The sequence below is a fragment of the Scylla paramamosain genome, chromosome 38, assembly GCF_035594125.1.
Source record: "Scylla paramamosain isolate STU-SP2022 chromosome 38, ASM3559412v1, whole genome shotgun sequence".
NCBI classification, from domain to species: domain Eukaryota; kingdom Metazoa; phylum Arthropoda; class Malacostraca; order Decapoda; family Portunidae; genus Scylla; species Scylla paramamosain.
Window position 1 is genome coordinate 10,684,662 of NC_087188.1, and position 24,198 is coordinate 10,708,859.

A 24,198-nucleotide genomic window follows, 5' to 3' on the forward strand; every position below is an offset into this window, starting at 1 on the left:
TTTTTTTGTATAATTAATTTTGCATATATATATATATATATATATATATATATATATATATATATATATATATATATATATATATATATATATATATATATATGAAAGAATTTTGACCTGAATGTATTTGCTTAATGTGGAAGTGTGTGAGTGTACATTGTTGTATATATATATGTAACAGTTCTGTGTAAAGAATATATTTGTCATATTAAAATGGATTGAGAATTGTTATAAGTTGTATTTTTTATGAAACTATCCTAAAGCCCTGAGAGAGAGAGAGAGAGTGGGAGGATAAGTCACTGGAGTGGATGGTACAGTATTATTATGCACTAGCTGATGGCAAGCCTTTAGGAGGACCTACACCAAAACCCAGAGCCCAAGACTCCTCCCCTGATATTTACTGTGAGGCTCCAGGTGGTCACACTCGGACATTAGGGTGAATTACATTTCTGATACTGCCTCTAAGATGGCCCTGTCTGATGTAAACACCAGACAGCTTCCATTCCCTCTCCACCGCAAGAGCCTCATCTCTCAGGAGAGCCAACCCTCCTGGGACAACACATTCGGCGACCTTCTCTGCATCGCGTCTATGGGTCTTCTTTAATGACTTCACATAAGGTCATACAATAGAAGAGACATTGTGAGTGTAAGCACCGCTTGGATCAGTTCAAATTTGGCGCTTTGATTAGTGATATGTGGATACTTTGATAAATACGGTTATAATAGCTTATAATTTAGTTTTATATGTTTACACTTCATTGTCTTTTATTTTGTATTAGTATATTATGATATGAGTGAAGTTGATGTATATTATTGGAAGAGAAAATACTATTTTGTGGATTGGTGGATGGGTGTGTAGTGCGGTGCTGCTTGGTAGAAGAAGGGAGGAGGGTGAGCAGACGTCATACAAGGAGGGACGGTGAAAGGAAGGCTCACATGTGCCGCTGCCTTATTTAACCTGGATTTTCGCTGAACAGGACAGTGACATGGGCCATGACTACCACTGTGTGCTGGTGCAGGCTTGCTGCTTGGCGGGAAGTGCCTGTGAGGGCCAGCAGCTTGTCAGGAGGGCCAGGGAGACTCAGAATATTGGTAAGTAACAGCCACCGCTTGTCTAGCTGGCGGAGTTTGATAATGTTTTCCTTATAATAAGTGTGTCACGCATAATAACGAACCAGGAGAGTTAGGTTAGTGTCCATGTTTAAGGAAATTTCTATTGAAACATTGTTTTTATCTTCGTTTTTATTTAAGGCTCATACGTATTTTCTTCCCGTTAGGAATACATTCATGACTCAATATTGCACGTTTCTATTAATGTTTTTAATCTTCATTACAAATACTCACAAATTAACTACGACAATATTAAAAACCACCCAAACTTAATTTTTCAAAATCTTATAAGCTGAGATGGAGGCAGGCTTTCCCTATATATCCGCCATTATTTGCTACATCCCTCACTAATCGTAAGTAAATCCTGTCACTAAATGGAGCCACATGACTCTGTTTTGATATCCGCGGATCAGATATAAACATCAGTGCCTGATTTTGTTGTGATGAAGGCGTAAATAAGGCAGACTAGCGGCTTTTTTCTCTACCGGGACCGCCGCCATATTGGATAGCCGTGTTGGAACCTGTCGATATTCCAATTATTTTATATTTTTCTTAACTGTTTTATTTCGGTTTCTAAATAAGTTTTTATGGTTTTTAAAATTATTTCGTTATTTTTGAAGTGTTTTTCTTAATTCTGTACAGTGAAATATGTTAATTTTTTAGGCGTTTTATACGTATATAAGGGTCGTTTCCTGGTGCATTTTTCATACCCTGTCAGACTCTTTTTTTTATTTAAGCTTGTAATTAAGATTTTCTTACTTCTAAAAAAACGCTTATGATTTTAAAAGTGTTTTTTCGTGCTGTTAAGGTAAATATGCGGCCTTTAGAATTACTTGTAGCCCTGTTAAAAGTCGGTTTTTCGACTTTTTATTAATATCAAATTTATTTATTTCGGGATGTAACTAACGTTAAATTATTTTTAAAGATAGTTCAGATTTTTTAAAGTGTTCTGCATTTCCATTAACTGAGATTTGTGGGCTTGATTATTGTTTTTATGAATTTCAAAGTTCCAACATTTTTTCATATCTTAATTTTAAATTTCTTTATTATTACTGAGGCTTGAAATGTTTTGATATTCTAGGTAAAAGTTAAAGTATATGACAAGTCAAAATATATAAAGGAATCCAGTCTGGACGTAGTATTTAAAAATTCGATTTTCAAAATGAAATAACGAACGTAAAAAACGGACCGTGTGACGTCATGAGCTGGCGTGACGTCATCAGACCGAGACGCTTGTCCTTCCACTCCCTTCAACAAAACGTAACCTAATCTGTAGCGTTTTCCAAGAATAAGGAGCACACTATTGGGGTGGTTTGTGCATAGATAAGTGGTGGATGGTGGATGAGTGTGTGTAATGAGTGTACTGATGTGTGTGGAGGGGGAAAGGGGGAGCGAGGGGTGTGCCAGGTGATGAGCAAGCCTGCTGCAGCTCACCACCTGGCCTGTCACTGCTTCTCTCTGCCTGCCTGCCTGCTTGTTGCTGCTGCTGTTGTTGTTGTTGTTGTGTGTGTGTGTGTGTGTGTGTGTGTGTGTGTGTGTGTGTGTGTGTGTGTGTGTGTGTGTGTGTGTGTGTGTGTGTGTGTGTGTGTGTTTCCCAGCATAGGCTTTCGCACCACCACCTCTTCTGCCCTCACAGCTCTCCGTTTCCTCACCCAACCCACGCTCCCTTTCATCAATCTCTCTGATGTCCTTAGTGACTTCCCGTGTTTCTTAATGTTGCTCTATCCAACTTAATAATTTTTCTATAATTCACCCATTCTCTTCACTTGGTATAAAGTATAAGTACGCCTTCACTGTCTTTGTATTCTGAGCATTCGCAGTGTAATATAGCCTCTGCAGCTTGGCATAGCCCTCTTTTAGAGTATTACAGTTATAATTACCACCCAATAGATATGAACCCAGCAGGCCTTGGTGTGTATTGTAGGAAGGGCGTGTCTTTAAGATTCACAAATAGGAACAGGAGGAAGAAAAGTAAGGTGAAATGGAGGAAGAAAAGTAAGGTGAAATGGAGGAGCTAGAGAAAAGAAAAAATGCTAAAATCATCATAATTTAAATAAACTTAAAAAAAAAAAAAAAATGAAAGAACAAAATTTTTATCACAAACTCAATGTTACAAGAAGGGCATATTTTTTTTAAGCTTATGAATAATAATTAAAATATAAAAATAAGGGAGTAATTAATGGAGGAGATAGAGAATGATAAAACAATGCCAAAATCAACACCAGAAAAAAAAATTAGAGAAAGCACCATGAAAAACAAGAATTAGTAAAATCTCAAAATCCCCAGGTCTTCCACAGACTTCCCACAGTCCTGCCCTCCTCCTCACACCATCCCCAAATCTTCCACAGTCTTCCTACGGTTTCTATCCTTCTCTCTGTAACTTCATCTCAAGTTTCCTTTCTAACCGTTCTATTGCTGCTGTGGTAGACGGTCTCTGTTCTTCTCCTAAATGTATTAACAGTGGTGTTCCTCAGGGTTCTGTCCTGTCACCCACTCTCTTCTTATTATTCATTAATGATCTTCTAAACCAAACTTCTTGTCCTATCCACTCCTACGCTGATGATACCACCCTGCACTTTTCCACGTCTTTTAATAGACGTCCCACCCTTCAGGAGGTAAACATATCACGAAGGGAAGTCACAGAACGCCTGACTTCTGATCTTTCTAAAATTTCTGATTGGGGCAGAGCAAACTTGGTATTGTTCAATGCCTCAAAAACTCAATTCCTCCATCTATCAACTCGACACAACCTTCCAGACAACTATCCCCTCTTCTTCAATGACACTCAACTGTCCCCCTCTTCTACACTGAACATCCTCGGTCTGTCCTTTACTTATAATCTGAACTGGAAACTTCACATCTCATCTCTAGCTAAAACAGCTTCTATGAAGTTAGGTGTTCTTAGACGTCTCCGCCAGTTTTTCTCACCCCCCCCAGCTGCTAACTCTGTACAAGGGCCTTATCCGTCCATGTATGGAGTATGCTTCACATGTCTGGGAGGTTCCACTCATACTGCTCTTCTAGACAGGGTGGAATCAAAAGCTTTTCGTCTCATTAACTCCTCTCCTCTAACTGACTGTCTTCAGCCTCTCTCTCACCGCCGCAATGTTGCATATCTAGCTGTCTTCTACCGCTATTTTCATGCTAACTGCTCTTCTGATCTTGCTAACTGCATGCCTCACCTCCTTCCGCGGCCTTGCTGCACCAGACTTTCTTCTTTCTCTCACCCCTATTCTGTCCACCTCTCTAACGCAAGAGTTAACCAGCATTCTCAATCATTCATCCCTTTCTCTGGTAAACTCTGGAACTCCCTGCCTGCTTCTGTATTTCCACCTTCCTACGACTTGAATTCCTTCAAGAGGGAGGTTTCAAGACACTTATCCACCAATTTTTGACCACTGCTTTGACCCTTTTATGGGACTGGCATTTCAGTGGGCATTTTTTTTTTATTAGATTTTTGTTGCCCTTGGCCAGTATCCTTCCTACATGGAAAAAAAAAAAAAAAAAAGTCATCCTGCTGGTCTTCTTTGTCTGTCCTGTCCTCCACACACCATCCCCAGGTTTTACCAGAACACCTTAACCTAACCTAGCCTAACCTAATCCCACGTTCACAGGTTGGGACCCCTCAAGAGACCTGCCCAAGTGTTAGTTTGTGATGGAGGGGCAGCTGCTGATGGGCAAGCTTGGGGATCTACTGGAGGAGCAGGAAGAACCTGGAGGGAATGGTGGAAGTGAAGTACTTGAAGAAGCTCCCTACACTCACCCCCAAGGATTCCTTCCACCTTGACGACTGGTTTTCTGCTGTACAGACTACAGACCACTGGTGAGAGAGGGAGTGTGGGGGAGGGAGGGAGGGAAAAGGATGTGGCTGAGGTAGAGAGAGGGAGACTGGCTAATGATGGATGGGAGGGAGATAGAGAGAGAGAAAAGTGAGAGGGAGAGAGTGGGGGAAGCTGACTAGTGGTGAAAGAGAGAGAGAGAGAGAGAGAGAGAGAGAGAGAGAGAGAGAGAGAGAGAGAGAGAGAGAGAGACCAGTAGTGAAGGAGATCCTATCCAACACATTTGCCTAAGACAACAATATCTCACCGTAATTGTACCCGATCTAACAAATTTCCACTTTACAGAACAATATTTCACCCTAACCCAGTCTCCTCTCACCCTACGTCCCCTGCACAGGCCGCTGACAGGGTGTGACATCAATATCCAACACCTGTGGTATGTGCAGGAGCTGGCAGAGGGGCAGGGTGACAGGGCCCACTGCCTCACCATCCCTGCCCACCATGCCCCTGACAAGTTCGTCACCTGGGTACATGCTCAGGCACCCCTGCAGTTATTCTCTAGGTGATCTATGTTTTCTGTTGATATACATTGTGAAGCTTTCTACTTGCAAATAAGAAAAAAATGTTTCTCAGGTTATGTAATGTATTATAGCTTTTTTCAAGTTCACAGAAGATTGTTACTTAAGTTCTTATAATGTTCTCATTAATAATGCATTAATAATGCATTATTAAAAGATGAGTTAGATCAAGAAAACAGCCTTGAAAACTATTATTTTATTAAAGAGCCTGTTAAAAATAGTTGACATAGGATGATGAAAAGTTTGGGAACACATGCTTGGATAGTGAGAGTAAGAGCATGAGCAGAGCAGAGCACTGAGAGGCGAGAGAGGTGCTTCCAACCCTCAGCTGCTCTCCTCCCTATCACTGCACTGGTGATTGAGTGACTGGGGAATGGAAGTAGCTAGATGCTGCATGGCCAGAGAACACTAGCCTCGTGAGGTGTGGCAATATATTAGTGTGATGATGGTGTGTGTGATGAGAGGCTAGTGTTCAGTAAATAGGTGTAAATAGATAGGCTTCATTCATGTACTGCCACTACTTCTTGCAACTTCCTTTATGTTCTTATGTGTGTGTGACAAGAGGCTGGGATGCATTCTAAATGTTTCAGTGTCTAAAACTCTGATATTGTGGGTTAGGCTGCAATGGAAGGGAAAGATCCATGATACCGTGACTAATTATCTCTACTGCCTATGAAAGTGTGGAGAGAGGAAAGTGGTTTGATTTGCAGGCCTTGTGTGATATGGTTGATGAGAGGCTGTGACTTTGTGGTGAATATGGAAGTAGTAATGATATAGCTATGAGAGAGAGAGAGAGAGAGAGAGAGAGAGAGTGTGTGTGTGTGTGTGTGCGCGTGTGTAAAGACAATTTGTTCCTCCTTTGGTTGGCTTGTTCATTACTTGTACTCACCAATTGAATCCTGGTTCATCATTGCATTTCCATTTCTTTCACAATTGTATACAGTAATGCAATAATGTCTAGTCCATTCTGCCATGTGTGTTGCATGTGCAGACATTGGTTGCATTGGTAGAGGGTTCTGGAGTGATAGAGGGTGATGAGGGAACAAGTGGTGAGTGATTGCTTATGCTCTTCTTCCATTTTGTAAAGTCGGGGGGTGATGGTGGTTGTAGCTGGCAGTGTCCCTGTGTACTTGGGTGTGTCTGGGTGTGGGTGACTCGGGTAAAATTTTGTATTTTTCACGTAATTCATCAAAGTTTGCGTTGCATATTGAGTCTTTAGTGTGTATAATCCTTGCATTACTTAATTTTGATGTCCTCGACTTGTTTAACCTTTTTAGGTGTGGTAGCCATACATTTGGATTTAATGAGTACTTTTTTACCGGCAGGCGAGGACGACAGTTGGAATCCGTGTGAGATAGTAGGCCGGCCCAACTTCCAGTAGTGATGGATGGGGAGGCATGCCTGGTGTGTCCTGGGAGCAATGTGTTTGATGAGGCTCTGGGATGACTGAAGTGTGTCTGGTGAAGGATTATGAAGGGTATATGCTTGTGTTCTTAAAGGCTTAACGTCTTTATCATGGCATTCAGTAGGCCATAGTGGAAGTTGTGGGGCTTGACATTTGTATCACAACATTGAACAGGCCATATTGGAAGTTGTCAGTGTGTGAGTGATGAAAATGCAAAATTGTAGGTGTCAGATTTTGTTTACTTGAAAATTAACTCTATGCTGTAATTTTTTATTTATTTTTTTCTTTGTTTTACATATCTTAGATGAGTTTAGTTTTTGTCATTAGTATATCCAGCCTATCTATCTGTTCATCTAACACCTTCATCAGTGCACAGGTGGAGAGTGTGAGGGTGACAGTGAGATGATGCCTTGCAGGGTGCCTGTCTATTGTGCCTCTCTCTGTACATTGATGCCTAAGAGAACATTTTGGTCATATCCTAGTCAGAGAATAGATGAACTATACCTGTGTGTGTGTGTGTGTGTGTGTGTGTGTGTGGCCAACACTATGTATGTATATATTTATTGACTTTACAATGGTGTTTATTGCTCCTGTTTATTATTATTCATTCTACAGTGGTGTTTATTGCTGCTGTTTTCACTTTGTGTTCAGATTTTCATGTGTAATTTCTCTCTGTATTCCATTTGATGTAATTACAATAGTGTTCAGTGTATAGTCCTGTTCTAAGTAGTTATGTTGTAACTCCAATCATCCAGTGCCATGCCTGAACTAATTCCACTCTCATTTTGTTGGAATTCATTCATTCCTCTTCATTATTATTTGTCTATTTCTTTTTATTTATTTATTTATTTATTTTTTTTATTTATTTTTTTTTGTATAATTAATTTTGCATAATATATATATATATATATATATATATATATATATATATATATATATATATATATATATATATATATATATATATATATATATATATATATATATATATATATATGAAAGAATTTTGACCTGAATGTATTTGCTTAATGTGGAAGTGTGTGAGTGTACATTGTTGTATATATATGTAACAGTTCTGTGTAAAGAATATATTTGTCATATTAAAATGGATTGAGAATTGTTATAAGTTGTATTTTTTATGAAACTATCCTAAAGCCCTGAGAGAGAGAGAGAGAGAGAGAGAGAGAGAGAGTGGGAGGATAAGTCACTGGAGTGGATGGTACAGTATTATTATGCACTAGCTGATGGCAAGCCTTTAGGAGGACCTACACCAAAACCCAGAGCCCAAGACTCCTCCCCTGATATTTACTGTGAGGCTCCAGGTGGTCACACTCGGACATTAGGGTGAATTACATTTCTGATACTGCCTCTAAGATGGCCCTGTTTGATGTAAACACCAGACAGCTTCCATTCCCTCTCCACCGCAAGAGCCTCATCTCTCAGGAGAGCCAACCCTCCTGGGACAACACATTCGGCGACCTTCTCTGCATCGCGTCTATGGGTCTTCTTTAATGACTTCACATAAGGTCATACATTAGAAGAGACATTGTGAGTGTAAGCACCGCTTGGATCAGTTCAAATTTGGCGCTTTGATTAGTGATATGTGGATACTTTGATAAATACGGTTATAATAGCTTATAATTTAGTTTTACATGTTTACACTTGATTGTCTTTTATTTTGTATTAGTATATTATGATATGAGTGAAGTTGATGTATATTATTGGAAGAGAAAATACTATTTTGTGGATTGGTGGATGGGTGTGTAGTGCGGTGCTGCTTGGTAGAAGAAGGGAGGAGGGTGAGCAGACGTCATACAAGGAGGGACGGTGAAAGGAAGGCTCACATGTGCCGCTGCCTTATTTAACCTGGATTTTCGCTGAACAGGACAGTGACATGGGCCATGACTACCACTGTGTGCTGGTGCAGGCTTGCTGCTTGGCGGGAAGTGCCTGTGAGGGCCAGCAGCTTGTCAGGAGGGCCAGGGAGACTCAGAATATTGGTAAGTAACAGCCACCGCTTGTCTAGCTGGCGGAGTTTGATAATGTTTTCCTTATAATAAGTGTGTCACGCATAATAACGAACCAGGAGAGTTAGGTTAGTGTCCATGTTTAAGGAAATTTCTATTGAAACATTGTTTTTATCTTCGTTTTTATTTAAGGCTCATACGTATTTTCTTCCCGTTAGGAATACATTCATGACTCAATATTGCACGTTTCTATTAATGTTTTTAATCTTCATTACAAATACTCACAAATTAACTACGACAATATTAAAAACCACCCAAACTTAATTTTTCAAAATCTTATAAGCTGAGATGGAGGCAGGCTTTCCCTATATATCCGCCATTATTTGCTACATCCCTCACTAATCGTAAGTAAATCCTGTCACTAAATGGAGCCACATGACTCTGTTTTGATATCCGCGGATCAGATATAAACATCAGTGCCTGATTTTGTTGTGATGAAGGCGTAAATAAGGCAGACTAGCGGCTTTTTTCTCTACCGGGACCGCCGCCATATTGGATAGCCGGGTTGGAACCTGTCGATATTCCAATTATTTTATATTTTTCTTAACTGTTTTATTTCGGTTTCTAAATAAGTTTTTATGGTTTTTAAAATTATTTCGTTATTTTTGAAGTGTTTTTCTTAATTCTGTACAGTGAAATATGTTAATTTTTTAGGCGTTTTATACGTATATAAGGGTCGTTTCCTGGTGCATTTTTCATACCCTGTCAGACTCTTTTTTTTATTTAAGCTTGTAATTAAGATTTTCTTACTTCTAAAAAAACGCTTATGATTTTAAAAGTGTTTTTTCGTGCTGTTAAGGTAAATATGCGGCCTTTAGAATTACTTGTAGCCCTGTTAAAAGTCGGTTTTTTGACGTTTTATTAATATCAAATTTATTTATTTCGGGATGTAACTAACGTTAAATTATTTTTAAAGATAGTTCAGATTTTTTAAAGTGTTCTGCATTTCCATTAACTGAGATTTGTGGGCTTGATTATTGTTTTTATGAATTTCAAAGTTCCAACATTTTTTCATATCTTAATTTTAAATTTCTTTATTATTACTGAGGCTTGAAATGTTTTGATATTCTAGGTAAAAGTTAAAGTATATGACAAGTCAAAATATATAAAGGAATCCAGTCTGGACGTAGTATTTAAAAATTCGATTTTCAAAATGAAATAACGAACGTAAAAAACGGACCGTGTGACGTCATGAGCTGGTGTGACGTCATCAGACCGAGACGCTTGTCCTTCCACTCCCTTCAACAAAACGTAACCTAATCTGTAGCGTTTTCCAAGAATAAGGAGCACACTATTGGGGTGGTTTGTGCATAGATAAGTGGTGGATGGTGGATGAGTGTGTGTAATGAGTGTACTGATGTGTGTGGAGGGGGAAAGGGGGAGCGAGGGGTGTGCCAGGTGATGAGCAAGCCTGCTGCAGCTCACCACCTGGCCTGTCACTGCTTCTCTCTGCCTGCCTGCCTGCTTGTTGCTGCTGCTGTTGTTGTTGTTGTTGTTGTGTGTGTGTGTGTGTGTGTGTGTGTGTGTGTGTGTGTGTGTGTGTGTGTGTGTGTGTGTGTGTGTGTGTGTGTGTGTGTTTCCCAGCATAGGCTTTCGCACCACCACCTCTTCTGCCCTCACAGCTCTCCGTTTCCTCACCCAACCCACGCTCCCTTTCATCAATCTCTCTGATGTCCTTAGTGACTTCCCGTGTTTCTTAATGTTGCTCTATCCAACTTAATAATTTTTCTATAACTCACCCATTCTCTTCACTTGGTATAAAGTATAAGTACGCCTTCACTGTCTTTGTATTCTGAGCATTCGCAGTGTAATATAGCCTCTGCAGCTTGGCATAGCCCTCTTTTAGAGTATTACAGTTATAATTACCACCCAATAGATATGAACCCAGCAGGCCTTGGTGTGTATTGTTGGAAGGGCGTGTCTTTAAGATTCACAAATAGGAACAGGAGGAAGAAAAGTAAGGTGAAATGGAGGAAGAAAAGTAAGGTGAAATGGTGGAGCTAGAGAAAAGAAAAAATGCTAAAATCATCATAATTTAAATAAACTTAAAAAAAAAAAAATGAAAGAACAAAATTTTTATCACAAACTCCATGTTACAAGAAGGGCATATTTTTTTAAGCTTATGAATAATAATTAAAATATAAAAATAAGGGAGTAATTAATGGAGGAGATAGAGAATGATAAAACAATGCCAAAATCAACACCAGAAAAAAAAATTAGAGAAAGCACCATGAAAAACAAGAATTAGTAAAATCTCAAAATCCCCAGGTCTTCCACAGACTTCCCACAGTCCTGCCCTCCTCCTCACACCATCCCCAAATCTTCCACAGTCTTGCTACGGTTTCTATCCTTCTCTCTGTAACTTCATCTCAAGTTTCCTTTCTAACCGTTCTATTGCTGCTGTGGTAGACGGTCTCTGTTCTTCTCCTAAATGTATTAACAGTGGTGTTCCTCAGGGTTCTGTCCTGTCACCCACTCTCTTCTTATTATTCATTAATGATCTTCTAAACCAAACTTCTTGTCCTATCCACTCCTACGCTGATGATACCACCCTGCACTTTTCCACGTCTTTTAATAGACGTCCCACCCTTCAGGAGGTATACATATCACGAAGGGAAGTCACAGAACGCCTGACTTCTGGTCTTTCTAAAATTTCTGATTGGGGCAGAGCAAACTTGGTATTGTTCAATGCCTCAAAAACTCAATTCCTCCATCTATCAACTCGACACAACCTTCCAGACAACTATCCCCTCTTCTTCAATGACACTCAACTGTCCCCCTCTTCTACACTGAACATCCTCGGTCTGTCCTTTACTTATAATCTGAACTGGAAACTTCACATCTCATCTCTAGCTAAAACAGCTTCTATGAAGTTAGGTGTTCTTAGACGTCTCCGCCAGTTTTTCTCACCCCCCCCCCCAGCTGCTAACTCTGTACAAGGGCCTTATCCGTCCATGTATGGAGTATGCTTCACATGTCTGGGAGGTTCCACTCATACTGCTCTTCTAGACAGGGTGGAATCAAAAGCTTTTCGTCTCATTAACTCCTCTCCTCTAACTGACTGTCTTCAGCCTCTCTCTCACCGCCGCAATGCTGCATATCTAGCTGTCTTCTACCGCTATTTTCATGCTAACTGCTCTTCTGATCTTGCTAACTGCATGCCTCACCTCCTTCCGCGGCCTTGCTGCACCAGACTTTCTTCTTTCTCTCACCCCTATTCTGTCCACCTCTCTAACGCAAGAGTTAACCAGCATTCTCAATCATTCATCCCTTTCTCTGGTAAACTCTGGAACTCCCTGCCTGCTTCTGTATTTCCACCTTCCTACGACTTGAATTCCTTCAAGAGGGAGGTTTCAAGACACTTATCCACCAATTTTTGACCACTGCTTTGACCCTTTTATGGGACTGGCATTTCAGTGGGCATTTTTTTTTTTTTATTAGATTTTTGTTGCCCTTGGCCAGTATCCTTCCTACATGGAAAAAAAAAAAAAAAAAAAGTCATCCTGCTGGTCTTCTTTGTCTGTCCTGTCCTCCACACACCATCCCCAGGTTTTACCAGAACACCTTAACCTAACCTAGCCTAACCTAATCCCACGTTCACAGGTTGGGACCCCTCAAGAGACCTGCCCAAGTGTTAGTTTGTGATGGAGGGGCAGCTGCTGATGGGCAAGCTTGGGGATCTACTGGAGGAGCAGGAAGAACCTGGAGGGAATGGTGGAAGTGAAGTACTTGAAGAAGCTCCCTACACTCACCCCCAAGGATTCCTTCCACCTTGACGACTGGTTTTCTGCTGTACAGACTACAGACCACTGGTGAGAGAGGGAGTGTGGGGGAGGGAGGGAGGGAAAAGGATGTGGCTGAGGTAGAGAGAGGGAGACTGGCTAATGATGGATGGGAGGGAGATAGAGAGAGAGAAAAGTGAGAGGGAGAGAGTGGGGGAAGCTGACTAGTGGTGAAAGACAGAGAGAGAGAGAGAGAGAGAGAGAGAGAGAGAGACCAGTAGTGAAGGAGATCCTATCCAACACATTTGCCTAAGACAACAATATCTCACCGTAATTGTACCCGATCTAACAAATTTCCACTTTACAGAACAATATTTCACCCTAACCCAGTCTCCTCTCACCCTACGTCCCCTGCACAGGCCGCTGACAGGGTGTGACATCAATATCCAACACCTGTGGTATGTGCAGGAGCTGGCAGAGGGGCAGGGTGACAGGGCCCACTGCCTCACCATCCCTGCCCACCATGCCCCTGACAAGTTCGTCACCTGGGTACATGCTCAGGCACCCCTGCAGTTATTCTCTAGGTGATCTATGTTTTCTGTTGATATACATTGTGAAGCTTTCTACTTGCAAATAAGAAAAAAATGTTTCTCAGGTTATGTAATGTATTATAGCTTTTTTCAAGTTCACAGAAGATTGTTACTTAAGTTCTTATAATGTTCTCATTAATAATGCATTATCATTATTAAAAGATGAGTTAGATCAAGAAAACAGCCTTGAAAACTATTATTTTATTAAAGAGCCTGTTAAAAATAGTTGACATAGGATGATGAAAAGTTTGGGAACACATGCTTGGATAGTGAGAGTAAGAGCATGAGCAGAGCAGAGCACTGAGAGGCGAGAGAGGTGCTTCCAACCCTCAGCTGCTCTCCTCCCTATCACTGCACTGGTGATTGAGTGACTGGGGAATGGAAGTAGCTAGATGCTGCATGGCCAGAGAACACTAGCCTCGTGAGATGTGGCAATATATTAGTGTGATGATGGTGTGTGTGATGAGAGGCTAGTGTTCAGTAAATAGGTGTAAATAGATAGGCTTCATTCATGTACTGCCACTACTTCTTGCAACTTCCTTTATGTTCTTATGTGTGTGTGACAAGAGGCTGGGATGCATTCTAAATGTTTCAGTGTCTAAAACTCTGATATTGTGGGTTAGGCTGCAATGGAAGGGAAAGATCCATGATACCGTGACTAATTATCTCTACTGCCTATGAAAGTGTGGAGAGAGGAAAGTGGTTTGATTTGCAGGCCTTGTGTGATATGGTTGATGAGAGGCTGTGACTTTGTGGTGAATATGGAAGTAGTAATGATATAGCTATGAGAGAGAGAGAGAGAGAGTGTGTGTGTGTGTGTGCGTGTGTAAAGACAATTTGTTCCTCCTTTGGTTGGCTTGTTCATTACTTGTACTCACCAATTGAATCCTGGTTCATCATTGCATTTCCATTTCTTTCACACTTGTATACAGTAATGCAATAATGTCTAGTCCATTCTGCCATGTGTGTTGCATGTGCAGACATTGGTTGCATTGGTAGAGGGTTCTGGAGTGATAGAGGGTGATGAGGGAACAAGTGGTGAGTGATTGCTTATGCTCTTCTTCCATTTTGTAAAGTCGGGGGGTGATGGTGGTTGTAGCTGGCAGTGTCCCTGTGTACTTGGGTGTGTCTGGGTGTGGGTGACTCGGGTAAAATTTTGTATTTTTCACGTAATTCATCAAAGTTTGCGTTGCATATTGAGTCTTTAGTGTGTATAATCCTTGCATTACTTAATTTTGATGTCCTCGACTTGTTTAACCTTTTTAGGTGTGGTAGCCATACATTTGGATTTAATGAGTACTTTTTTACCGGCAGGCGAGGACGACAGTTGGAATCCGTGTGAGATAGTAGGCCGGCCCAACTTCCAGTAGTGATGGATGGGGAGGCATGCCTGGTGTGTCCTGGGAGCAATGTGTTTGATGAGGCTCTGGGATGACTGAAGTGTGTCTGGTGAAGGATTATGAAGGGTATATGCTTGTGTTCTTAAAGGCTTAACGTCTTTATCATGGCATTCAGTAGGCCATAGTGGAAGTTGTGGGGCTTGACATTTGTATCACAACATTGAACAGGCCATATTGGAAGTTGTCAGTGTGTGAGTGATGAAAATGCAAAATTGTAGGTGTCAGATTTTGTTTACTTGAAAATTAACTCTATGCTGTAATTTTTTATTTATTTTTTTCTTTGTTTTACATATCTTAGATGAGTTTAGTTTTTGTCATTAGTATATCCAGCCTATCTATCTGTTCATCTAACACCTTCATCAGTGCACAGGTGGAGAGTGTGAGGGTGACAGTGAGATGATGCCTTGCAGGGTGCCTGTCTATTGTGCCTCTCTCTGTACATTGATGCCTAAGAGAACATTTTGGTCATATCCTAGTCAGAGAATAGATGAACTATACCTGTGTGTGTGTGTGTGTGTGGCCAACACTATGTATGTATATATTTATTGACTTTACAATGGTGTTTATTGCTCCTGTTTATTATTATTCATTCTACAGTGGTGTTTATTGCTGCTGTTTTCACTTTGTGTTCAGATTTTCATGTGTAATTTCTCTCTGTATTCCATTTCATGTAATTACAATAGTGTTCAGTGTATAGTCCTGTTCTAAGTAGTTATGTTGTAACTCCAATCATCCAGTGCCATGCCTGAACTAATTCCACTCTCATTTTGTTGGAATTCATTCATTCCTCTTCATTATTATTTGTCTATTTCTTTTTATTTATTTATTTATTTTTTTTTTTTGTATAATTAATTTTGCATATATATATATATATATATATATATATATATATATATATATATATATATATATATATATATATATATATATATATATATATATATATATATATATATATATATATATATATATATATATATATATATATATATATATATATATATATATATATATATATATATATATATATATATATATATATATTATATATGAAAGAATTTTGACCTGAATGTATTTGCTTAATGTGGAAGTGTGTGAGTGTACATTGTTGTATATATATGTAACAGTTCTGTGTAAAGAATATATTTGTCATATTAAAATGGATTGAGAATTGTTATAAGTTGTATTTTTTATGAAACTATCCTAAAGCCCTGAGAGAGAGAGAGAGAGAGGATAAGTCACTGGAGTGGATGTTACAGTATTATTATGCACTAGCTGATGGCAAGCCTTTAGGAGGACCTACACCAAAACCCAGAGCCCAAGACTCCTCCCCTGATATTTACTGTGAGGCTGCAGGTGGTCACACTCGGTCATTAGGGTGAATTACATTTCTGATACTGCCTCTAAGATGGCCCTGTCTGATGTAAACACCAGACAGCTTCCATTCCCTCTCCACCGCAAGAGCCTCATCTCTCACGAGAGCCACCCTCCTGGGACAACACATTCGGCGACTTTCTCTGCATCGCGTCTATGGGTCTTCTTTAATGACTTCACATAAGGTCATATAATAGAAGAGACATTGTGAGTGTAAACACCGCTTGGATCAGTTCAAATTTAGCGCTTTGATTAGTGATATGTGGATACTTTGATAAATACGGTTATAATAGCTTATGATTTAGTTTTACATGTTTACACTTGATTTTCTTTTATTTTGTATTAGTATATTATGATATGAGTGAAGTTGATGTATATTATTGGAAGAGAAAATACTATTTTGTGGATTGGTGGATGGGTGTGTAGTGCGGTGCTGCTTGGTAGAAGAAGGGAGGAGGGTGAGCAGACGTCATATAAGGAGGGACGGTGAAAGGAAGGCTCACATGTGCCGCTGCCTTATTTAACCTGGATTTTCGCTGAACAGGACAGTGACATGGGCCATGACTACCACTGTGTGCTGGTGCAGGCTTGCTGCTTGGCGGGAAGTGCCTGTGAGGGCCAGCAGCTTGTCAGGAGGGCCAGGGAGACTCAGAATATTGGTAAGTAACAGCCACCGCTTGTCTAGCTGGCGGAGTTTGATAATGTTTTCCTTATAATAAGTGTGTCACGCATAATAACGAACCAGGAGAGTTAGGTTAGTGTCCATGTTTAAGGAAATTTCTATTGAAACATTGTTTTTATCTTCGTTTTTATTTAAGGCTCATACGTATTTTCTTCCCGTTAGGAATACATTCATGACTCAATATTGCACGTTTCTATTAATGTTTTTAATCTTCATTACAAATACTCACAAATTAACTACGACAATATTAAAAACCACCCAAACTTAATTTTTCAAAATCTTATAAGCTGAGATGGAGCCAGACTTTCCCTATATATCCGCCATTATTTGCTACATCCCTCACTAATCGTAAGTAAATCCTTTCACTAAATGGAGCCACATGACTCTGTTTTGATATCCGCGGATCAGATATAAACATCAGTGCCTGATTTTGTTGTGATGAAGGCGTAAATAAGGCAGACTAGCGGCTTTTTTCTCTACCGGGACCGCCGCCATATTGGATAGCCGGGTTGGAACCTGTCGATATTCCAATTATTTTATATTTTTCTTAACTGTTTTATTTCGGTTTCTAAATAAGTTTTTATGGTTTTTAGAATTATTTCGTTATTTTTGAAGTGTTTTTCTTAATTCTGTACAGTGAAATATGTTAATTTTTTAGGCGTTTTATACGTATATAAGGGTCGTTTCCTGGTGCATTTTTCATACCCTGTCAGACTCTTTTTTTTATTTAAGCTTGTAATTAAGATTTTCTTACTTCTAAAAAAACGCTTATGATTTTAAAAGTGTTTTTTCGTGCTGTTAAGGTAAATATGCGGCCTTTAGAATTACTTGTAGCCCTGTTAAAAGTCGGTTTTTCGACGTTTTTTTAATATCAAATTTATTTATTTCGGGATGTAACTAACGTTAAATTATTTTTAAAGATAGTTCAGATTTTTTAAAGTGTTCTGCATTTCCATTAACTGAGATTTGTGGGCTTGATTATTGTTTTTTATGAATTTCAAAGTTCCAACATTTTTTCATATCTTAATTTTAAATTTCTTTATTATTACTGAGGCTTGAAATGTTTTGATATTCTAGGTAAAAGTTAAAGTATATGACAAGTCAAAATATATAAAGGAATCCAGTCTGGACGTAGTATTTAAAAATTCGATTTTCAAAATGAAATAACGAACGTAAAAAACGGACCGTGTGACGTCATGAGCTGGCGAGACGTCATCAGACCGAGACGCTTGTCCTTCCACTCCCTTCAACAAAACGTAACCTAATCTGTAGCGTTTTCCAAGAATAAGGAGCACACTATTGGGGTGGTTTGTGCATAGATAAGTGGTGGATGGTGGATGAGTGTGTGTAATGAGTGTACTGATGTGTGTGGAGGGGGAAAGGGGGAGCGAGGGGTGTGCCAGGTGATGAGCAAGCCTGCTGCAGCTAACCACCTGGCCTGTCACTACTGCTCTCTGCCTGCCTGCCTGCTTGTTGCTGCTGCTGTTGTTGTTGTTGTGTGTGTGTGTGTGTGTGTGTGTGTGTGTGTGTGTGTGTGTGTGTGTGTGTGTATGTATGTATGTGTGTGTGTGTGTGTGTGTGTGTGTGTGTGTGTGTGTGTGTTAGCTTGTTGTTTCACACCACCACCTCTTCTGCGTTCACTGCTCCCCATTTTCTCACCCATCCCAGGCTCTCTTTCCTCTATCTCTCTGATATCCTTATTGACTTCCCGTGATTCTTAGTTTTGTTCTACCCAACTTAATGTGTTTTCTGTAATTCACGCATAACGCTTCACTTGGTATGAAGTATAAGTACAGCCTCAGTGTCTTTGTATTCTAATCCTACGTAGTGCCATGTGGCTTCTGTAGCTTGACATAGTGCTCTTTCAGAGTATTACAGTTATAATTACCACCCAATAGATATGAACCCAGCAGGCCTTGGTGTGTATCCACCTTGTAGGAAGGGCGTGTTTATGATTCACTAATAGATAGAGCAGGAGGAACAAATGTAAGCAGAAATGGAGGAGGTAGAGAAAAGAAATATGATAATTTTCATAATTCAAATATAGTAAAAAAAAAAAAAAAAAAAAAAAAAAACAACGAAACTCACAAAATCTCCATCTTACAAGAGGGGCATATTTTTCTAAGCTCTTGAATAATAGTTAAAATATGAAAATGAGTGAGTAATTAATGGAGATAGAGAATGATGAAAACCATGCCAGAATGAACACAACAAAAATAAACTTTAGAAAGGACCCTGAAAAAGAGGAGAGTTACTGAAATCTCAAAAATGAACGTTACCGTCCCGGGGTGAAGACTAGACACTACTCTGTGCCCCGCCATGTGTGTAAACATTGGCGAGGTTTGAAGAGATGAGAGCGGTTTTTCAACTGTAATTGTAAATGGTTAGCATCACCAACTGGAGTGATAGGAGGAGTGGAGCAGTAGTAAGAGTATTAGCAGCAATAGTAGTGACGGTGGTGGTGGTAGAGTGGTGTACGTAATAGGAGAGGAAGTGAGTCGTGGTGCCTGTCTCAGAAATTGTGTGTGATTTTATTTGTTGGTTTATTTCTGTGTTGGTGTTGTGGCCTGGGCGTGCTATAGCGTGTGGCCAAGCGGTAAAATTGCAGTTTATTACAATGCACCCCATCTTTTTTTTCTCTAACCAATCCCCAACAAGCTTGGGGACCTTGTGGGAAAGCAGGGTTTTTGGGTGTGGAAAGGCAAAATGAGGCATTTTTGACAGTCTTGAAAAATGGTATATTTTGAAAACAAAATTTCTAGGCTCTCGTAACTTAACCAGTCTAACCTAACCGGGAGGGGGCACTAGGTGCAGTACAAATCTGTCACACACAAAGCCTTCTTTGATTACATATTAACGTGACAATTGATTTGCTTCCACTGCAACAAAAATATCAGTCAATAATACAATGGTGAATAAAATACCTGCCACCGGACTAGTTTTGTGGTGACGTACTGCGGCCACAGTACCCGCACACCAACATACTAACACACACGCAGTACTTTACTGATTACTTTATTACCTGTTCCACTTAATTGTTAACCTAACCTGACCTGACCTCTTTTTCTCTGCTTCTCTTCTCTTCCTTTCTCTCATACTTCCCATCATGTCTTCATCTCTCCTTCACCACAGCATCATAAACTGAAACACAGCTTTCCTCCAGAGGTGAGGAGCAGCAGCAGCAGCAGCAGCATGGCAGAACAGAGGTCCGGCAGGTTGGTGGCGGGACAGAAGGCAGCGTGCTTGTCAAGTTTGTCGCCAAGCAGGACCAGTGAGTTTAGTGCCACGCTATTGTTTGCTGTAAATTTTATTGTATTTACCTTTTTTTTTTTCTTTTTTCTCCTTTTTTTGCATTTCACATTTCTCTTTGTTTTTTCTTTTTTCTTTCTTATCACTGCAAGTGTTTTCCAGGAGTAGGGAGCTGTGGGATCTTGCTGTGGTCTCAGGATTGCATTAAGTGTAGGAAAGGGAATGGTCTTGCTGTGAAGGGGCAGGAGTGAACCAGTGTGTGCTGTGGGGCCTTGCTGTGGTCTCAGGATTGCAGTAGGTGTGGGGTAGGGAACCAAACCTAATCTAACAAAACTTATTCTTTTTTGCTATTTCCTATTATTTTTTAGTTTTCCCACAGGTCACCTTGCCCTGTCCTCCTCCACACACCCTCCCCAGGTCTTCCACAGTCTTCCCACTGGTCTTCTTGTCCTATCCTGTCCTCCACACACCATCCCCTGGTAAAATCCCCAGGTTTTACCAGAACACCTTAACCTAACCTGGCCTAACCTAATCCCACATCCACAGGTTGGGATCCCTCAAGAGACCTGCCCAAGTTGGAGTTTGTGGTGGAGGGACAGCTGCTGATGGGCAAGCTTGGGGATCTACTGGAGGAGAAGGAAGAGCCTGGTGGTGGTGGTGGAGTACTTGAAGAAGCTCCCTCCACCTACCCATAAGGATTCCCTCCACCTTGACAATTGGGTGTCTGCTGTACTGGCCACAGACCACTGGTGAGAGAGGGAGGAAGGGAAGAGGGTGTGGCCGAGGCAGAGAAAGGGAGGGAAGAGGGTGTGGCTGAGGGAGAGAGAGGGAGACTGGCTAATGGTGGATAGGGGAGAGAGAGAGAGAGAGAGAGAGAGAGAGAGAGAGAGAGAGAGAGAGCAGTTGTGAAGGAGATCCTAAGTAACACCTTTACCTGAGACAACTATTTCCCACCCTAAACACCATTCTCTTACCCTAAATGCACCATAACTAACAAATTTCCACCTTACAGAACAATATTTCACCCTAACAAACCCCCTCACTCTAACCCAACCCCCTCTCATTCTTATCTCCCCTCACAGGCTGCTGACAGGGTGCGACATCAATACCCTACATGTGTGGTACGTGCAGGAGCTGGCAGAGGGGCAGGGTGACAGGGCCCACAGCCTCACCATCCCTGCCCACCATGCCCCTGACAAGTCTGTCACCTGGGTACATGCTCAGGCACCCCTGCTGTCATTTTCAGGTGATATATGTTTTCTGGTGATATACATTGTGAAGCTTTCTACTTGCAAATAATAATAATAATAATAAAAAGTTTCTCAGGTTATGTTAAGTGGTATATCTTTTTTCAAGTTGACAGAAGATGATTACTTCAGTTCTCATGATATTGTTGTCATTAATAATGCAGCATTATTATTAAAAGATGATTTAGATCAAGAAAACACCCTTAAAAACTTTTACCTTATTAAAGAGCCTGTTAAAAATGATTGACATAAGACAAGGAAAAGTTTGGGAACACATGAGTGAGAGTAAGAGTGAGAGTGGAGCAGAGCACTGAGAGGCAAGAGAGGTGCTTCCAACCCTCAGCCACTCTCCTCCCTATCCCTATTGCTGCACTGGTGACTGGTGACTGGGGAGTGGAAGTAGCTAGATGCTGCATGGCCAGAGAACACTAGCCTCGTGAGGTGTGGCAATATGTTAGTGTGATGATGGTGTGTGTGATGAGAGGCTGTGGGGTATACTAGTGTTCAGTAAATAGGTGGAAATAGATAGGCTTCATTCAGATACTGCCACTACTTCTTGCAGCTTCCTTTATGTTCTTATGTGTGTGTGACAAGAGGCTGGGATGCATTCTAAATGTTTCAGTGTCTAAAACTCTGATCTTGTGGGTTAGGCTGCAATGGAAGGGAAAGATCCATGATACCGTGACTAATTATCTCTACTGCTTATGAAAGTGTGGAGAGAGCAAAGTGGTTTTGTTTGCAGTTCTTGTGTGTTATTTTAGATAAGAGGTTGTGATTTGTGGTGAATATGGAAGTAGTAATGATATAGGTGAGAGAGAGAGAGAGAGAGAGAGAGAGAGAGAGAGAGAGAGAGAATGTAAAGACAACTTATTCCTCCATAGGTTGGCTTCTTCATTACCTGTTCTCATGAATCAAATCGTGGTTTATCATTGCATTTCCATTTCTCTCTCACTTGTATACAGTAATGCAATAATGTCTAGTCCATTCTGCCATGTGTGCTGCGTGTGCAGACATGGGTTGCATGGGTACAGGGTTCTGGAGTGATTGAGGGTGACGAGAGAACAAGTGGTGTGTGATTCACTAGGTACTCTGCACTGTTCCTTGTGCTGTTCTATTTTGTGAAATGGGGTGGTGGTGGTGGTGGTGGTGGTGGTAGCTGCCAGTGTCCTTGTGTACTTGGGTGTGGGTGACTCGGGTAAGATTTTGTAGTTTTCATGTAATTCCTCAAAGTTTATGTTGCATATTGAGTTTTTAGTGTGTATAATCCTTGCATTACTTGTTTGTGATATCCTTAACTTGTTTAAGTCTGGTAGCCATGCATTTGGATAGGTTTAATGTGTACTTTTTGCCGGCAGCCGAGGACCACAGTTGGCATCCGTGTGAGATAGCAGGCCGTGCCAACTTGCAGTAGCGATGGATGGAAAGGCATGCCTGGTGTGTCCTGGGAGCAGTGTGTTTCACGAGGCTCTGGGATGAGTGAAGTGAGTCTGATGAAGGTTTATGAATGCTTAAAGGCTTAACATCTTTATTATGATATTCAACAGGTTATGGTGGAAGTTGTGAGGCTTTTGAAGCGTGCTTTAATAATTAAGGTGATAGTTTAACAAAGCTTTTGGGTTTTTATGGTAAAACATGCTTGAGAACCTGACAATATGGCCCTTAAAAAAGTCTTTGTTAAAGTTCAAAGTGTCTAAGAATATGAATGACATAGTCACATATTTGGTGTTCAGAAGCAAGGAGAGTGTGAAATGGTTAGCAGGTTCAGGTGGTGTTACATTACAACATTCTTAAGAAGTAAGGCTTACATTTACTTTTATAACTACTGGAAATATTAGTGTTTAGTTATGTAATATTTTCAGCTTACTTAGGGATCCATTGTGGTCACTCCTTAACTCAGAACTATTGTCAACTACCATTTTAGCTACATAATACAAGAGGCCAGTCCCCCTGAGTAAGAAGTCATCAGTTTCATCATATATAGACTTTAGGATATTTAAACTTTTCTGGTAATTGGGCCAATGTTCTGCATCACACACCATTTTGAAAGCCTCAGCCCAATAATCATGGAACAGAAATGACTTTTTTCTTAAGACAGACTTAGATTTGCCTCTCCAGATGATGAGGAAAATGCACAACTAATTGAAGAGATCTAGCCTTGTCTGTACAATCTTGGAGACCCATTCAGATCCCTAGCAACTTTATTAAGTCTTTTTATTCTTTGCAGATACTCACCACCTGCCTGGGCCAGTCCTGCCTGGCATCAAGACACTAAGAATCCTGTCTTTTCCTCCCCACCCAGTGTGTTTCATCCTTGCCATCCAGCCCCAGTATCAAGGAAGTTAAGGATCATTCAGTTCCAAGGGAAGAAAGGAAAAAAGATCCAGATAAAGTAATTTAATTTTTGTGTTGTACAAGTTATTCAATGATTGGACTTCTGGTACTGCCAAAAAAATCTAATTGTAAAATAAACTATAAATTGAAAATAATAAAATTTGGTGGTAATTAGTACTAAGAAAGTACCAAAAAAAAGTGGAGGGGGCGTATTTTTTTATTTATTTTTTTTGACTTTTTTTTTTACCTTGGCCAGGAGGGAAAGCAGCAAAAATATCCCAGGTTAAAAGGGTAAACATGGTAAAAGAAAATATCCTGAACTTGTTTAAGTCTGATAGCCTTTTATTTGGATAGATTTAATGAGTACTTTTTGCCAGCAGGTGAGGACCACAGTCGGCGTCCGTGAGTGAGATAGCAGGATGGGCCAAGTTGAAGTAGCGACGGATGAGGAGGCATGCCTGGTGCGTCCTGGGAGCAGTGTGTTTCACGAGGCTCTGGGATGAGTGAAGTGAGTCTGATTAAGGATTATGAAGGATATATGCTTGTGTTCTTAAAGGCTTAGTGGAAATTGTGAGGCTTTTCAAGGGTGCTTTAATAATTAAAGTTTAACAAGGCTTCTGGGCTTTAATGCACAACTAATTGAAGAGATCTAGCCTTGTCTGTATAATCTTGGGTGTCCCATTCAGATCCCTAGCAATTTTTGT

At 40.3% G+C, this 24,198-nt stretch overlaps 3 protein-coding genes across 8 annotated transcripts in view; all 3 read left to right on the top strand.

Annotated features, from left to right (window-relative positions):
* LOC135091754 (uncharacterized) overlaps positions 1-24,198 on the top strand; it is a 52,956-nt gene that overhangs the window by 17,118 nt on the left and 11,640 nt on the right. Inside the window, exons 1-7 of one of the 4 annotated variants that reach the window (XR_010262637.1) lie at positions 16,443-16,644; positions 19,831-19,938; positions 20,463-20,665; positions 20,999-21,162; positions 22,519-22,644; positions 23,388-23,552; positions 23,875-24,002. The exons of 1 other annotated variant lie outside the window; for it this stretch is intronic. Coding sequence is in view for 1 of the 3 variants with exons in the window: in XM_063989689.1 (XP_063845759.1) it covers positions 16,539-16,644; positions 19,831-19,938; positions 20,463-20,611 (363 nt within the window). In the remaining 2 variants the exon portion in view is untranslated. Of the gene's footprint in view, positions 1-16,442; positions 16,645-19,830; positions 19,939-20,462; positions 20,666-20,998; positions 21,163-22,518; positions 22,645-23,387; positions 23,553-23,871; positions 24,191-24,198 lie in introns of those variants that run through there. 2 more of the 4 variants (XR_010262638.1, XM_063989689.1) reach the window with 2 other exon arrangements.
* Positions 860-7,705, top strand: LOC135091752 (ribosome biogenesis protein WDR12 homolog). Of its 2 annotated transcripts, none has more exons than XR_010262631.1 (4): positions 860-1,092; positions 4,725-4,933; positions 5,235-5,451; positions 6,793-7,705. XR_010262631.1 is itself a non-coding variant. In XM_063989685.1 (4 exons), exons 2-4 carry the CDS (start codon positions 4,833-4,835, stop codon positions 6,818-6,820), a joined length of 294 nt encoding a protein of 97 aa, XP_063845755.1. In that variant the 5' UTR covers positions 861-1,092; positions 4,725-4,832; the 3' UTR covers positions 6,821-7,704. The 2 variants fall into 2 exon arrangements, 1 of the variants encoding a protein (XP_063845755.1); XM_063989685.1 differs by having other exon boundaries at positions 861-1,092; positions 5,287-5,451; positions 6,793-7,704.
* On the top strand, positions 8,639-15,400 carry LOC135091753 (ribosome biogenesis protein WDR12 homolog). 2 transcript variants are annotated; one of them, XR_010262633.1, is made up of 4 exons: positions 8,639-8,872; positions 12,503-12,711; positions 12,989-13,205; positions 14,526-15,400. XR_010262633.1 is itself a non-coding variant. In XM_063989686.1 (4 exons), the coding sequence occupies exons 2-4, from the start codon at positions 12,611-12,613 to the stop codon at positions 14,551-14,553; spliced, it is 294 nt and encodes a 97-aa protein (XP_063845756.1). In that variant the 5' UTR covers positions 8,641-8,872; positions 12,503-12,610; the 3' UTR covers positions 14,554-15,399. The 2 variants fall into 2 exon arrangements, 1 of the variants encoding a protein (XP_063845756.1); XM_063989686.1 differs by having other exon boundaries at positions 8,641-8,872; positions 13,041-13,205; positions 14,526-15,399.

Coding starts and splice junctions, on each gene's coding strand:
- LOC135091752 (XM_063989685.1), top strand. CDS start 4,833: ATGGTGGAAGTGAAGTACTTGAAGAAGCTCCCTACACTCACCCCCAAG. Junction 4,934..5,286: donor GTACAGACTACAGACCACTG/GTGAGAGAGGGA, acceptor TCCCCTGCACAG/GCCGCTGACAGGGTGTGACA. Junction 5,452..6,792: donor CCCCTGCAGTTATTCTCTAG/GTGATCTATGTT, acceptor TTTTACCGGCAG/GCGAGGACGACAGTTGGAAT.
- LOC135091753 (XM_063989686.1), top strand. CDS start 12,611: ATGGTGGAAGTGAAGTACTTGAAGAAGCTCCCTACACTCACCCCCAAG. Junction 12,712..13,040: donor GTACAGACTACAGACCACTG/GTGAGAGAGGGA, acceptor TCCCCTGCACAG/GCCGCTGACAGGGTGTGACA. Junction 13,206..14,525: donor CCCCTGCAGTTATTCTCTAG/GTGATCTATGTT, acceptor TTTTACCGGCAG/GCGAGGACGACAGTTGGAAT.